At 37.5% G+C, this 13536-nt stretch overlaps 1 protein-coding gene across 1 annotated transcript in view; it reads left to right on the top strand.

The window, feature by feature from the left end:
• The window catches only part of CACNA1D (calcium voltage-gated channel subunit alpha1 D), a 171051-nt gene that overhangs the window by 79580 nt on the left and 77935 nt on the right, over window positions 1-13536 (top strand). Inside the window, exons 8-9 of the mRNA XM_041461251.1 lie at window positions 1816-1919; window positions 11730-11899. Of these exons, the coding sequence (XP_041317185.1) occupies window positions 1816-1919; window positions 11730-11899 (274 nt within the window). The remainder of the gene's footprint in view (window positions 1-1815; window positions 1920-11729; window positions 11900-13536) is intronic.

Raw genomic sequence — 13536 nt, 5'->3', positions numbered from 1 at the left:
AGAGATGTTAAGGAGAGGTGTCAAACTTGACTGTCACTAGAGCTCAAAGCCAAATCACAAATTTCAGATACAACAAACATAATGGTGTTTCTCATAATGGTCTTCTTCTCTCACGGAAGAGAAAGCAGATTTGCAATTAGATTGTTCTACGGTGCCATACATAATTTTATTGTCTGCTGAATTTTTATGGCTAGAAAACATCTTAAGAAGAATCCAATACAAAAGCCAGAATAATTCCTCTTTAAGAAGAGCTATTTCCAAGAAGCTTCACATCCAAATTATTTTTGTGACTTATCAAAATGTGTTTTTGCCCCTGAATCCTACACAAAAAAACCAATTTTCCCTGTTTTAAAATATCTGTTTTTCTGAATAGGCCTTTTTAGATCTCCCTGGGTATGTTTCACAAGTCCATCTTTTGATAGGTATGATGAGTAGCAAGTGGAAAACCTTGTGTGAGTCTATAAGGATTGTATTGGAAGCTCAGTGACTTCAACCTTACTTAAAAAAAAATCCTCAACAACGTTTTAAATTTCATTCAACCTTGATCTGGATATAACTCATGTTCAGAAATTTTCCTGGAATGTTTCCATGTTTCCATTGTGTTTCTAAAATTTGTTTTCCAATTTTTGTTTTCCTAAAATTGTGTTCCTGCTTTTTACACAGACTCATTTATTTATTTTTGAACTGATTTAAAATGTCTCTCTGTATTTGCCTGCTTTATTTCAGGAAACATTGTGGGAATTCTGTATTACAAAAAGTGCTTGTATGGTTGAGATACACATTGCCTTTATTTTCTCAAATAATGATTCATGTAGATAGTATATACTTGAACTTAAAATCCTAATATTTCAATATACTTTGTGGTCATCATCTTAATTGGAGGTCTGAAGTTTAGTTCATGTTCTCAGCTTAAATAATTTTTCCTGTTATTATTAATATTCCTTATTCTATAATATTCCTGCAGGGAAAAAGATCAGAATTGTTGCAGTGCTCCATTTATGTTTGATAATATTTCTGATCCAAATGCTAGTTTCACTCAGCATTTTGTTTTAGGGTTTGTGTTGGAAATGCAAAGTGAATGTGGCCAGTGCCTTCTTTGCTCTCATTGTTCTTCTTTGATTTCTGAAGGAATGCATACCATGTTATCTAATCTGAATGATCAAATTCTCCTCTCTCTGACTCTTCATTGCTGTTAATATAGTGATCTACTCTATAAGATCATCTTATTTCTTGCAGATGAATGATGCAATGGGATTTGAATTGCCATGGGTGTATTTTGTCAGTCTCGTCATCTTTGGGTCATTTTTCGTACTAAATCTTGTTCTTGGTGTATTGAGCGGGTAAGCATACACCTTTTTCATCATGAAGGCAGAGTCCTGAATTCAGTTGCCATGAACACACAGGTTATCTCATACAGGTGAGACTTCAGTTGGGATGATATCCTTTAATGAACTTCTATTGCTTCCTCCTCTAATTGCACCCCAAAAAGTTTTCTTGTAGCTCTCCTATAAATAACATACACCAAAATTGGAGCTTAGACCTATCAGTACCTATTCTTCATGTCCTTTTGGTAAAGTTATGAAAAAGACTAAAAATTCCCATGCACTCATTTGGATGTTATTTCAATTAATCCTCTAAAGCCTCACATCTACAATAAAATTTGGGTAAGTAAATTGAAACAATTGTTCATTCGCTTTTTAAAGATCTGGATAGGCCATAAATTTTGTGTTGCACCTACGTGATCTGGCAGCTGCAAAAAGGACTCTGCTGTTTAATGAATGACTGAATCATAACTTGTTTCCTTGCGTTTTACAGGTAAATGATGCAATAGGATGTGAGTGGCCATGGATCTATTTTGTTAGTCTTATCATCCTTGGCTCATTTTTCGTACTTAACCTGGTTCTTGGTGTACTTAGTGGGTAAGCAGTTGAGTTAACATTGTGTATGCTACTGCTACTTGTAAGATGGCCTCTGCATTGACTCCAGCTTCTCAGCAATGGCTTTTTTGCATGCACTTGAGATTCTTATGTCATCCTACTGGTGTTTGCTCTTTGGACTGAACTGTGTGATTCGAGTGCCTGTATCTGTCTTGACATCACGTTCACCATGCTTGCCAAAAATATTCATTCAGTGAGGCACTAATCTCCTTATTCTAATATTCCTGCAGAGAAAAAGATTTTGTGCACAGAGATGGGCGGTGAACCTGTACAAATATCCTCCCCTGCTGTTATATACAAGTGTCTTTTTCTGAAAGACCAACATTTGCTTTTCTTCAAATAGTCATAGTGCAGTTGGAGTGTTATTTATGTTTAACAGTTGCATATTTTGCTCAAAATATGGCAAAATATTTTTAATAAGTGCTTCAAGACCTGCCTTACAGAGTGTGGTTGCCGCACCCTGACAGTGTTCAGTGGTTCTTGGGTTGTAGAGCTGTGAGCTGCTGTGACAACCTGCACCAGGAGCTGATAATTTTATCAATAATAATGTATCAATTTAATATAGCTGTCAGTGGGAGGTTGCCACAGCTTTTTGTTGGTTTGTGCACTCCAGGCTCCAGCCAAGAACTAAAGCCATGTCAGTTCATGTATCATGTGCTTTAAAACTGTAGTTTATGGCAGGAGTTTACCAGATTTTCTTTTTATAAAGTTCTCTTACATGAAGTTGCAACCCTATTTCCTTTGCCATGTCCTGATTTCTGACACACTTGAGCTTGGGAAACTCCAGTCTATGGTAAAGATATTTTTTGACAAACATATAAAAGATCCAGCTATCATGCAAGTGCTGAAAAGAAAATGATTATGGTTGTGTGCATAGAGTTTTAGTTATACAGCAAACAATATTGTTCTGGCAATCTCAGGCCAGTTGTGCCACCTTTGTCAGCCAACAGAAACATTTCCCTAGCGTGGAAAGCAGCCTGACAGTGCAGGTGAAGGTGTCATCAGGATGCTGAGAGTGCCTGCAGCCCTGCTCATGGTTTTGCCACATTGTTCCTGAAATAAATGATGAAATGATTATTATATTCCTGGAAAGCAGATAAGCAAGCAAGATTTCCAGGTGTTGTTGTAACTTCATTACAAGAGCACTTTTCTTTGATGAGTAGTTTTACAATATGCTTTTAAAAATATTTAGCCATTTATCTGTGGAAGATTGCTGTTGCACACAGGAAACTAGGGAAAGTATAGTTTTACCTGCTGCTAGACTTGCTTTATAAAGCAGATGCTTAAAAGAAAAATGGCAATGCTAAAACAACACTGCTGATTTTTAGATTTAATCTTGTCCTTCCAAGGACAAATGTGTAAATGTGTAAATTGTTGCAAAATGAAGGGCCCAGCTTTCAGCCACACTGGAAAAAGAAATAAGAAGGAGAAGGACAGATAAATGATGGTGGTTACAGTGTAATTTATTTCTTCTTTTGATGCTGTTACCTAACGTTGCTGTGTGACCGGCCTTTCCACTGAAGTCATTACAGGATTAGGCTCTCACAGTTCCTTCTCTGGCTCTTAAGAACATCACAAGCACCAATTAATTTTCTTCCTGTCCTGTGAAGATGTCTGGTAACAGATAATGAATATTCCTGTTTTTCCTTCCATGACTTGAATTGTTATTAGTTTCAGATTTTTCTGGCTTTTTTTTTTTTTTTTTTTTTTTTTTTTTTTATTTTAAGGGTAAATTCTGAAGGGAAAGCGACACCAAATTTGGTGTTTTGTTGCACATATTTATTTCTTTTCCTGAAGTCATGGAAATTTAGAGATACTTTCATGAATCAGATGAACATTTGATTTAATAACCTTAAAATACTGTGTGAAGTTTTCAACATTATGATACATATATTTTTGGAACATGGAATAGTTTTTTAGCTGCCATTCCAATACAGGGAAGAGGTATACCCTTGTCCTTGGGTTCCTTTCTGCAGACAAGAAATCACCACTGATTTCTAGGTTTTCTGTGATCCATAGAGCTCTAATGCTCCTCACAACCCTTGCTGCCTTCACTTGGATTTTCAATGCACAGAAATGGCAGTGAAAAGTGGGATGTGAAATCTCCTTATATTCATCAAGCCATTAATTGCTAAATTTATTTTCTGCCATGGTGTCAGCCAGGGTCAATTGAGTGCTCAGGGTGCTTGGTGAATTGTCTGAATCCATGTTTGCCCTAAATACATGAAAGAGCCTTCCTGAAACTCCCATTTTTTGTTTTCTTTCTGAAGACAATGACACTGGAGAGCTGAGACGCGTGATGTATAAATATCACCAAGGACTGACATTGAAAGTGCAAGGAGAAAGTCAAAGGAGATGCTCCTAAAAGATACCAATCATAGCAAACTGATTTTTGGTAGAGAAGTGAAGAGAATGTCCTGGCATACTTGTTTGAAACTCTGACAAACAAGGGCCAGTGTGGAGTACTGTTACTCTGATTTATTTGAAGCAGTATATGACAGTTGTATATAAACAATTTTCCCCATAGTTTCTCTTTAGAGCTATGAGTTTAGTCTAAATTTTTTGGATAAATTTGATGTACTAGTAAAATCCAATGGATGTTTTTGTGTTTCTTAGTAGAAAGATATTTTTCATTCTGAGCCAAGCATTGAGTATATAACACATAAATTTTTTTTGGTTTTATTTAAAAGTTATTAGCTTTTATGTTTTATACTCTTCAAACCACAACACAAAAACTTGGTTTATGATAAATCCACAGATAAAAGTTAAATTTTACTAAACCAATCAAATATGAAGAATGCAAATATTATGCCAACTTACTTGAAAAGCATGGCTCTGCATACAGATTTTGAAAGTGGAATCTGAATGCTTAATACCTTTTCTGTATGAAAGTGTCACTTCCTTTATATCAGGTTATGCCGTGTACATTTTAATCTGTTTGCTGTTTTTGATCTGTTTGTTGTTGTAAAATATTCAGTTCTTCTCTTTGCACTCCTTTGTTATTCTGTGACCATCTGCCCCTTTGTAGTTCTGTAATGCCTCTTGTGCACTGCATGTTTGATGTATTTAGATACTGCAAAATGGATGAGAATGATGGTTTGGCAGATCTTTTGTTTTACATCTAGCTTTTTCTGAAGGTGAGTATTTCCTGGTGATCTGTGTCAGTCTTGCTTGCAGAAGGTGACATTCTTAAAATGCAGTTCATATTTTTAATATCAGTAGTGTAAATGAACAGAAATAATGTGTGTATGGAATCTGCATGTGGTGAATATTGTGATTTCTGCATGGAAGCTGACTGTGGAGATTTTTTTTCCTAAGTAATTCTCTTGAATAACAAGGATGGAGAGAATTCATAGGCTTGAGTTAATTCAGCTTTTTCAAAAAACTCTAAAAAACTCTTTATACTTTTACCTTTTTTACTTTAGAAGTATTCACATTACTCTAAAAGTGAATTCTCTGAAGGCATGAAATACTAGGCACAGAAACTGGGAGCTCAGGACAGGCCTGCTCCAGATATTCCAGTGTAAAAGACCAGAACATATCATGGCTATTGGTGCAAAAGAGTGAGCTGAAATTGAAAGTTAGAAATTATAAGGTTAAGTTAGAAAGTTAACAAACAAAGATCAGGATTGAGATACTCATCCATCCTGAAAGTGTAAAAAGTTAAAAAAAAAACCAAAAAAACCAACCCAAGAAGTTAAAACAGGCATGTCAGTAATTCAGAATGTATTAAACTGGTTTGCTATGAACAGAGGAAATAAATTATTTACCAAGAGGCATGGCTTTTAATGATGCATGATAATCTATTCCTGAAGATTGTCCTTATCATTAGGAGATGGGTTCTGCTGATGGCATTTTCTGCTCAAGGCATTAGTATTTCTTTGGGTAGTCACAGGAACAAATAAAACCTTTCAAACACACTCTAATAAATCTATAAGTTGAATTTATTGCCTTGCAAAAGGACACCAAAACATAAGCTTGACATGTCCTTACATCCTCCTATGTGTGATCTTGCAGGTTACTAAGGGAATGTTAATTTTTTCAATTTGTTTTCCCCAGTAATATTTGCAATGCATATACATAGTGATTCTAAAAGCTAAGGAAGTGTACTCCTCCACCCCAATCTCCCAGCAATATTTGTCAATTAATGATATATAAAATATGTCGGTGCAGATAAGCTTATACACCTAAGAAATGTTGTCTACAGTATATATGGAAAAAAATAATAGAAAAAGACATTTGAATAATGATTCACCAAATAGAAAATGGCAGTAAACTGTCATCCATAGCCTTTCAGCAAAAGGAAAATGAACTGGTTTTGGCAGTGTTCCTTTTCACAGCAGCAGGAATGCCTAGTGAAAAATATAAAATAAAAAATATTGCTGAAAATTTAACTCCTACCCATAGATAAACTGAATATACATTGAAAACTAGGAGAGGGACTCTAGCTGTAGATTTCAAGAAGTTATAAGCTGAAGCAGGCTCATTTAATTTCTGTGTCCTGGTGAAAGTAAAACTTCCCTATTGAAAGGAAATGTTATATTTGATCTATCAGTTGAATATACTAACAATAATTAATCAGCAAATACTTTCAGCTGTATACAGCAGTAAATAACTGATTGCTTTAGACAGAAACCACTAAAGTCAGGTCTGTAGTCTTGAATAAGAGCTTGGAGGGACCTGATTTTATTTCAGTCCTGTCTGAACTCACCACACCAAGATTTTTTAGGGATTAGTGCTGTGGGGTGCTTGCTGGGGAGCCCCAGGCAGGGAACAACCCACAGAGAGGGCACGAACCGATGTGGGGTGATGGCACCTTTGGTTCTGGGCTCACTCCTGCCCCTTCTTTTGCCAAGAAATCCAGAGAGTCCTGAGGCAAATGGGGCTTGACCCAGGAGAGGAGGGGCACATCTTAATATGCAGATCTAATTAACAATGATCTGAAACACCAGATCTCAGTTTTGGTGCTCTATCAAATGGTTCTCTGCCTGCCTGTTCCTGCTGATGATCCCAGAGCACTCCTGGGCACAGCAAGGCTGGATAGGCCCTTGTTCCACAGAGCTGCTGCTGGAGCTGTTGAATGCACATTTCAGTAATTGCTAACCAACTGCATCGACATAGCCATGGGTAGGTAACACCAGTCTGCATTTCCCCATCAAGGGCCCAATGCTCCTTGCTCAAAAAAAATTCCTGGTAGGACTTATTTGGTTTTGCCCTACAGTAGTAATTCTAGTGTTCAGCCTGTGAGGTTTTTTCCCCACTCAAAGAAGGGGTGACAATGATGTATACAAATCTCCTGTAATTAAAGATGTGATGTTACTTAACCTTTTTTATGTCTCTTCACATCTGTTGCACTTTACACCCAGCTGTGAGCTGCTGTCTGTGCTTAGATGTACACTTGAAGTAGTTTTAGTTCTCTGACTTGATTCTGCTGATTTGTTGGTTGGTATGGTTACCACAGTGTGAAACCTCTCCTGCAAGTCTGGTGGCCAACACTGTACTCGTGTGAGTACATTTTTGTTATTATATGACTGTTCTCTGTGAATAAATGAGTCTGGGATGTCTAGGTGGCAGTTCTACATATAGAATTAGCTTAACACTTTCCATGTACCAGACCCTGTGTGCAGTGAGCTCTGTATGCAGAGGATTCACTCTCCCTCCCACTGCATTTGCAGTGACACAAAAGGGCAGGAATACGGCTAGCAAAGGATTTGTGGCCTGGTTTTTGCTCTGATATCAAAAGCACCTGTTTGTTTCCCATCGCCAATGCCTAGAGACACACAGGAGTTTCAGCAAAACTCATGCTGCTGCACAGGCCCCCTGATAAATGTCCCTGGCCTTTAGCATGGGAAAGCTTTCAGCTGGTAGGAGGCTGGTAGAGGTGTCTCTAGTTATTATATCTGTGAGTATACAGAGAGAAGGGAGAGTATACCAAAAGCATTTCAACAAATTGCCTTAGGATTTTTGGTTAATATGACCCTGCCTGTAAATGAAGGTGTGAGAACCAGGGAGATGTAATTGAGTCCCAGCAGGCACTCCCTGCTGCCACTTCCACCTTGTTGCATCGAGCCATTCCCGACTGATGCATACCAGCAGGGGTTATTTCACTCTGCTGAAGAAAGAAAAATCTGGCATGATTACCCCAGACTGCTGAAGCATGAATTCAAGCTCTGCATTTTATATGCTTCTGCCTCAACAACCATTGATGATGATGGTGTTGTGCCTGAACAGAGAAATGAGATCATCTTTCTGCTAGGAGAAAATGAATTTTTGGGCAACAGAAATAAACCCTGAATTTTATATAGTAGGTTAGTTATCACTAAAAGTAAATGAGATTATGTAAATTAGTCTCCATAAAATGCTTTATTTTGCAAGTGATGTCTCTACTGTGCTGCAGATGCACAAAATACTTTCAAATATCAGATCCAGCTCATTTTATCAAATCACAATGAAATACGTGTTTCAAAGTTAGCTCTTAGCACAGGCATTTGTGAAACCAAATATTTACAGAGCTTAAGTCCTCTTACTGCAATTAATGTGCAGTTTCTTGAGCCTGTCAGCTTCAGAGGCTGCTGGCCTGAGTGCTGGGTTGATGACAGGGAGGCCAGTTCAGTCTGACCACGTCAGTCCCTATGTTGCCTGCAGAGCTGAAAGATTTTCTTCTCTGCCCTGGACCCACCCTTCCCACTCCACAGACATGAAATGCTGCACAAGCAGCTCTCTTAGTTCTCCTTCCAGGAGATCAGCCAATGTCTATGTATCTTTACCTAAATATTCAAGTATCTTTTTGTCCAGATGTCTTTGTCAGAAGCTTAAAACAGCCAACATCTTCCCCTCTTCTCACCCTCATCACCTTTTTCAAATTACTTATTTCTTGGCCAAAGAAAAGAGACACTTTTGTTTTGCCAACAGGAAATTCGTTACTTTCCAGTTCTATTAAATTCTTCTTTCTTATTTATGGCATTCCCCTAAAAGTAGTATGTACATATGTGTCTGAGGAATGTCCCTTCATTGTGGATGTGATAGAAAAAAAAATACCATAGAGCCAGATTCTTCCCTCCCGTGAAGAAAATATCCTTCTCATGTTTTATAGTTCCTTATACAGAGTCAAGTTTTAAAAATAAAATTGAAATTTTTAAATATCACAGAAATAAGCACCCTTGCATCTCCCCCTACTGATAAATGGCAGCAGCCTGTAGCAAGGCAGCATCTGACTTCTGTGCAGTATTAAAGGGAAAGGTCAGAATCAGCTGTGTATATTAAAACTAGTTTTAATTCTCTGCATACAGCTGCTTTAATGTGAAGTTAAAGAGCAGTTCAGCCATGGGTGAAGTTCTGTTCAAAGTATCAGCCTTGCCAGCTGATTAGTTAAAAAATTATTTCATTCACTTCACTCTATATAATAACAGCAACTTTTGTTTTACTTCACCCTCACGCATGACATCTCGGTTGAATTAATGAGAAATACCTGAAGGACTTTAAATGAAAAACACATGAATTCTTCGTAAAAGCCAGCAAGGCTTGTTACTTCTCATTTCCTACTCTGCCATGATAGCTCTTTCTCCAGAGATCCTGCCTGGGGGAAGTGAGTCACGGGTGCACTGCCTCAGTCAGGTGTAAAGGACAGTCTCTAATCCTCTCTCTGAGAGAAGCTTAAACCCGGTATTCCTTAACCCAAACAGTTCCTTATTGATTGTGAAATTACTCTGGTTATTTTTAAGAGTGATTATCTTTCAGAGAGATCTTCAGAGCTCTCTCTTTCACTGGCATTTTTGTGAGGAGATGGCTTCTTGCAGGATCTCGTCCTGGATGGGAGGTGAAGGGTAGCAAATGCAAAGCAAGCACTGGCATTCTTCAGCTTCATTACAGTGCCATCAGATGGAACAGGATGATCCCCGTGTGCCAAGCTGAAATGCTGTTGAATTAAGTCCTCAGCTGTAAAAGATGTAGTGCCTGCCTCTTGGCATTTGCAGCAGAAAGCTGTGTAACTTCTGTAACATAACATCAGAAAACCCTCCAGCATCTCTATAGTTGTATGTAAACAGCTCAACACTTAAATTTACTGATGTAATCTAAATACTAAATTTTTTTCTCTGACATGTTTAAAGACTGAAAAAGCTAGTAAAAATAAATAAGAAGCCCCCTGGAGAGATTATGCTTTTGCAATTCTAAACAAACAGTGTATGTCATCAAACTGTAATATTATTTTGAAAAACGGAGACTTTCTGTTATTCTGTTCTACTTTCTTAGGGCAATATTTTTATTGCTAATTGTTTCACCTTAAAATATTTTTGTCTTATGCTAATTTTATAATATTTTCCACTTGAAAAAGGGTATTATTGAGTAGTTCAATAAATTTCCCCTTAAGAGCATATTAACAAGGGAATATCTTGAAGCGAACTTTTCCAATAAATAAACGACTTGCAAATTCATGGTAAATGAAATTGCTCAGCCTTTTCTTAAAGTTTAACTTAAGCCCTCTTTTAAGATTAATGTGAGTAGCAATAGGACAAGGGGTAAACTGCTTAAAACTGAATGGAGGCAGTTTATATCAATACTGGGTAGAAATTCTTCCTGTGAGGGTGGTGAGGCCCGGGTACACATTGCCCACAGAAGCTGTGGCTGCCACATCTCTGCAAGTGTCCAAGGCCAGGTTGAACAGGGCTTGGAGCAACCTGGGCTAGTGGAAGGTGTCCCTGCCCACTGCAGGAATATGGAATGGGATGAGCTTTGAGGTCCTTCCCAGCCCAAACCCTTCAATGATTAACATGTTAGTCAGAACAAGCTTAACTTTAAATACTGAATTGTATTTAGAATGCAGTACTTAATATGCAGTCCAAAAGATCCTTGCCTGCCCCTAACACTACATATTGATACTCCGATAAATTGGAATGTGTTGGTCCTTGTAGCAGAGGGGGTTTCTCATTTGGAGCTGTGGATCACACCAAAAGTTGTAATAATGTTGGCATGTGAGATGTTGTGGGGGGAGAATATATTTGTTAGTTGTCTTGAGTCATATGCCATTCAGGGAATCTTAGATTTATGGGGTAGTTCACATTGAAAAAGACCTTAGGAGGTAATTTTATCCAATCTCCTCATCCAAGAGCATGATTTCATTATTTTTATTATCATTCCATGATAATTCAGGGATTGATCCTAATCATGAACTAAACTGGATAGACAGTCCAATACACTGTCTTGAGATTTGGAGCAGTGAGATATAGAGGATTAAGTTTCTGTTTCTGATCTGCGAGGACTTCTAAGTTTTGTTGCAGGGAACAAATTTGCAACAGCACAGGAGTGTCTGTGTGATATTGTTAAGGGAGAGCCCAGTAGTGGGGTTCTGTATGTTTGAACATGGCCAATGAACTGTGGCTGGGAGAGAAAGTATGTTAGAATGGGCTACCAGAATTTTCTTTTCACTAAAATGTAATACTTAGATGTGAAATTGCTTCATTATTGGAAGCTAGTTTCTATTTGTAGATAAAAGAAATTTTGAGATCTGTATAGAAGAGCAGTAATTAAATTAGAAGAATAGACTCTTCCCTTATGAGGAGTGTCAGAAATACTGCTTAATTTTTGATTAAATCATAAAAGCTCTGAAAGTTGGGATGTAAGGTGGTAGTGATTTGCCATGACTTCTTTGCACCTCTACCTTGTTTTCAAAGCAGCACTCCAATCTTTGGTGTATTTTCTATGTCACTGTGCTAATCTGCAGCGTCAAGACTTTGATCCAAATACCAGAGGGTTTGTCAATCAGTTGTTTTTTTCTACTTTATCTGCATTTGATAGAGAATTTTCCAAAGAAAGAGAAAAAGCCAAGGCCCGAGGGGACTTTCAGAAGCTACGTGAAAAACAACAGCTTGAAGAAGACCTGAAGGGATATTTAGACTGGATTACCCAGGCAGAGGACATTGACCCTGAGAATGATGAAGAGGCTGATGAAGAAGGCAAGAGGAACAGTACGTATTCCTTCCTCTCTACTCTGTGGGGACAGTTTGGCTCCTCCTGGGGGTGTTACACTGCAGGGAAGGCAGCCTGGCCAGTGCTTTCCCTCTCCCAGTTTGCAGAAGTGCTCCTTAGCAGAGCAGTCGTCTGTTAATATGGAGATGCTGAGTCACGGAAGGTAATTTGGAATCTTACAACAAAATTCTGCTTGGGGTGTCCATGTATGAATCACTGTCTGCATTCAGTCACTACTGAGACTTATAAACTTTGCTTTATTTGTGTTCTGGAAAGAGTTAGTACAGAGAGGCCATGTGCCACTAAGTCTCATTGTAAATCCTTAGAATGTGTTTTTCTGTGGGTGCCTGCAAGGGAAATAATAATGATATAAAAAGCTTAAAAATATGGCCAAAGTTACAGTCAAGAAATAACCTTGTGCTAATACTGTGGATTTTTTGTTGTTGTTGTTGAAATAGGAAAATGACATTCTGGGTCTTTCTTTTTGATATTCAGAATACAATAGGGAAGGTGTTTTACTGCTTGTCTTAACTGGATGTGCAATAAATGAAATCTTGTGGGATTTTCACTTGACACTAAGAAATATAATTTATGATGTATTTATTTGACAGTAGGCTATTAAAACCAGGTAATTTATCCTGTAGTGATCCTCTTGTACTTCCAACCTGAGTCCTAAGGGATAAGAAAAAGTTAATTTCATGATACTGTAAAAAATATAAAAGTTATAATTGATTTTTATATATCTGAAAATTCTAGTAACAGCAGTATTTTAGTGTCATAATTTAGCAGGGGTTATTTTAGCCTCTTTGTCATGATTGCAGAGTAGCAGTTAAAATTTTCGTGAGAAGTTTTAGAGTGGTACACAAATGAGAACACAGATTCAGGATGTGGTTACTGATGTAACACTAGGTTTAAGATTAAAGTCCAAATTTCAGTATATATTATCATGCTTGTTATTAATGTTATGCTCTGGAAAGTCATGGTATGCGTTCATTTAGATACCATATTGTATTTAAAGAGTAAAAGGTTTGTCAAACACAACTCAGAGTAGTATTTTCTGTGTTTAAATGATACATTATTGCCATTGCTTTTCTTCTAGTGTGGCTAATTTATTGTGAACTGTTCTTTTAAGTCACAGTACTTTCCAGGTGCAGTAAGTGACAAAAATGTGGTTTGATATTACAGTATCTGTTTTTCAACTTCTCTCTGTATTGCAGAGATAGTAGTAGTTTTTAAAAATCTTTGAGTTTCAGAATTTTATTAGTCCATTAGTTCACAATAACAGCAGAGTATGGGAGTATGGAACTGTGTTATTGGCTGGAAGAACACTGATTTTGTGAGAGGCTGCAAGGGATACTGTGGGTTGGTGTTGATTCCAGCACCACTGAAAAGGAATAATTTATGTCTATTGGAAAATGTGTTGCACAAATAGAATTTTTATCTAGAACAGAGCAAAAAAAGCCAGAATTCACTATACTTAGTTATTGCTACTAATGTGTGGAAGGAGTGCATAAACTGTGGGTTTGAGTACTAGTATAAAATCCTAAGCCTGAGATGTAAAAATGGCACATTTTATGGAGTAAATACACTTTGTACAAGGCTGCTGTGTAGAATTGTAGGTGATGCTGAGTTTGCA

This window comes from Pyrgilauda ruficollis, unplaced genomic scaffold, assembly GCF_017590135.1.
Source record: "Pyrgilauda ruficollis isolate IOZ18807 unplaced genomic scaffold, ASM1759013v1 scaffold10, whole genome shotgun sequence".
Classification (NCBI taxonomy): Eukaryota; Metazoa; Chordata; class Aves; order Passeriformes; family Passeridae; genus Pyrgilauda; species Pyrgilauda ruficollis.
Note: the sequence above shows the minus strand (reverse complement) of the source record. Positions and strands in the feature narration are given on the sequence as shown.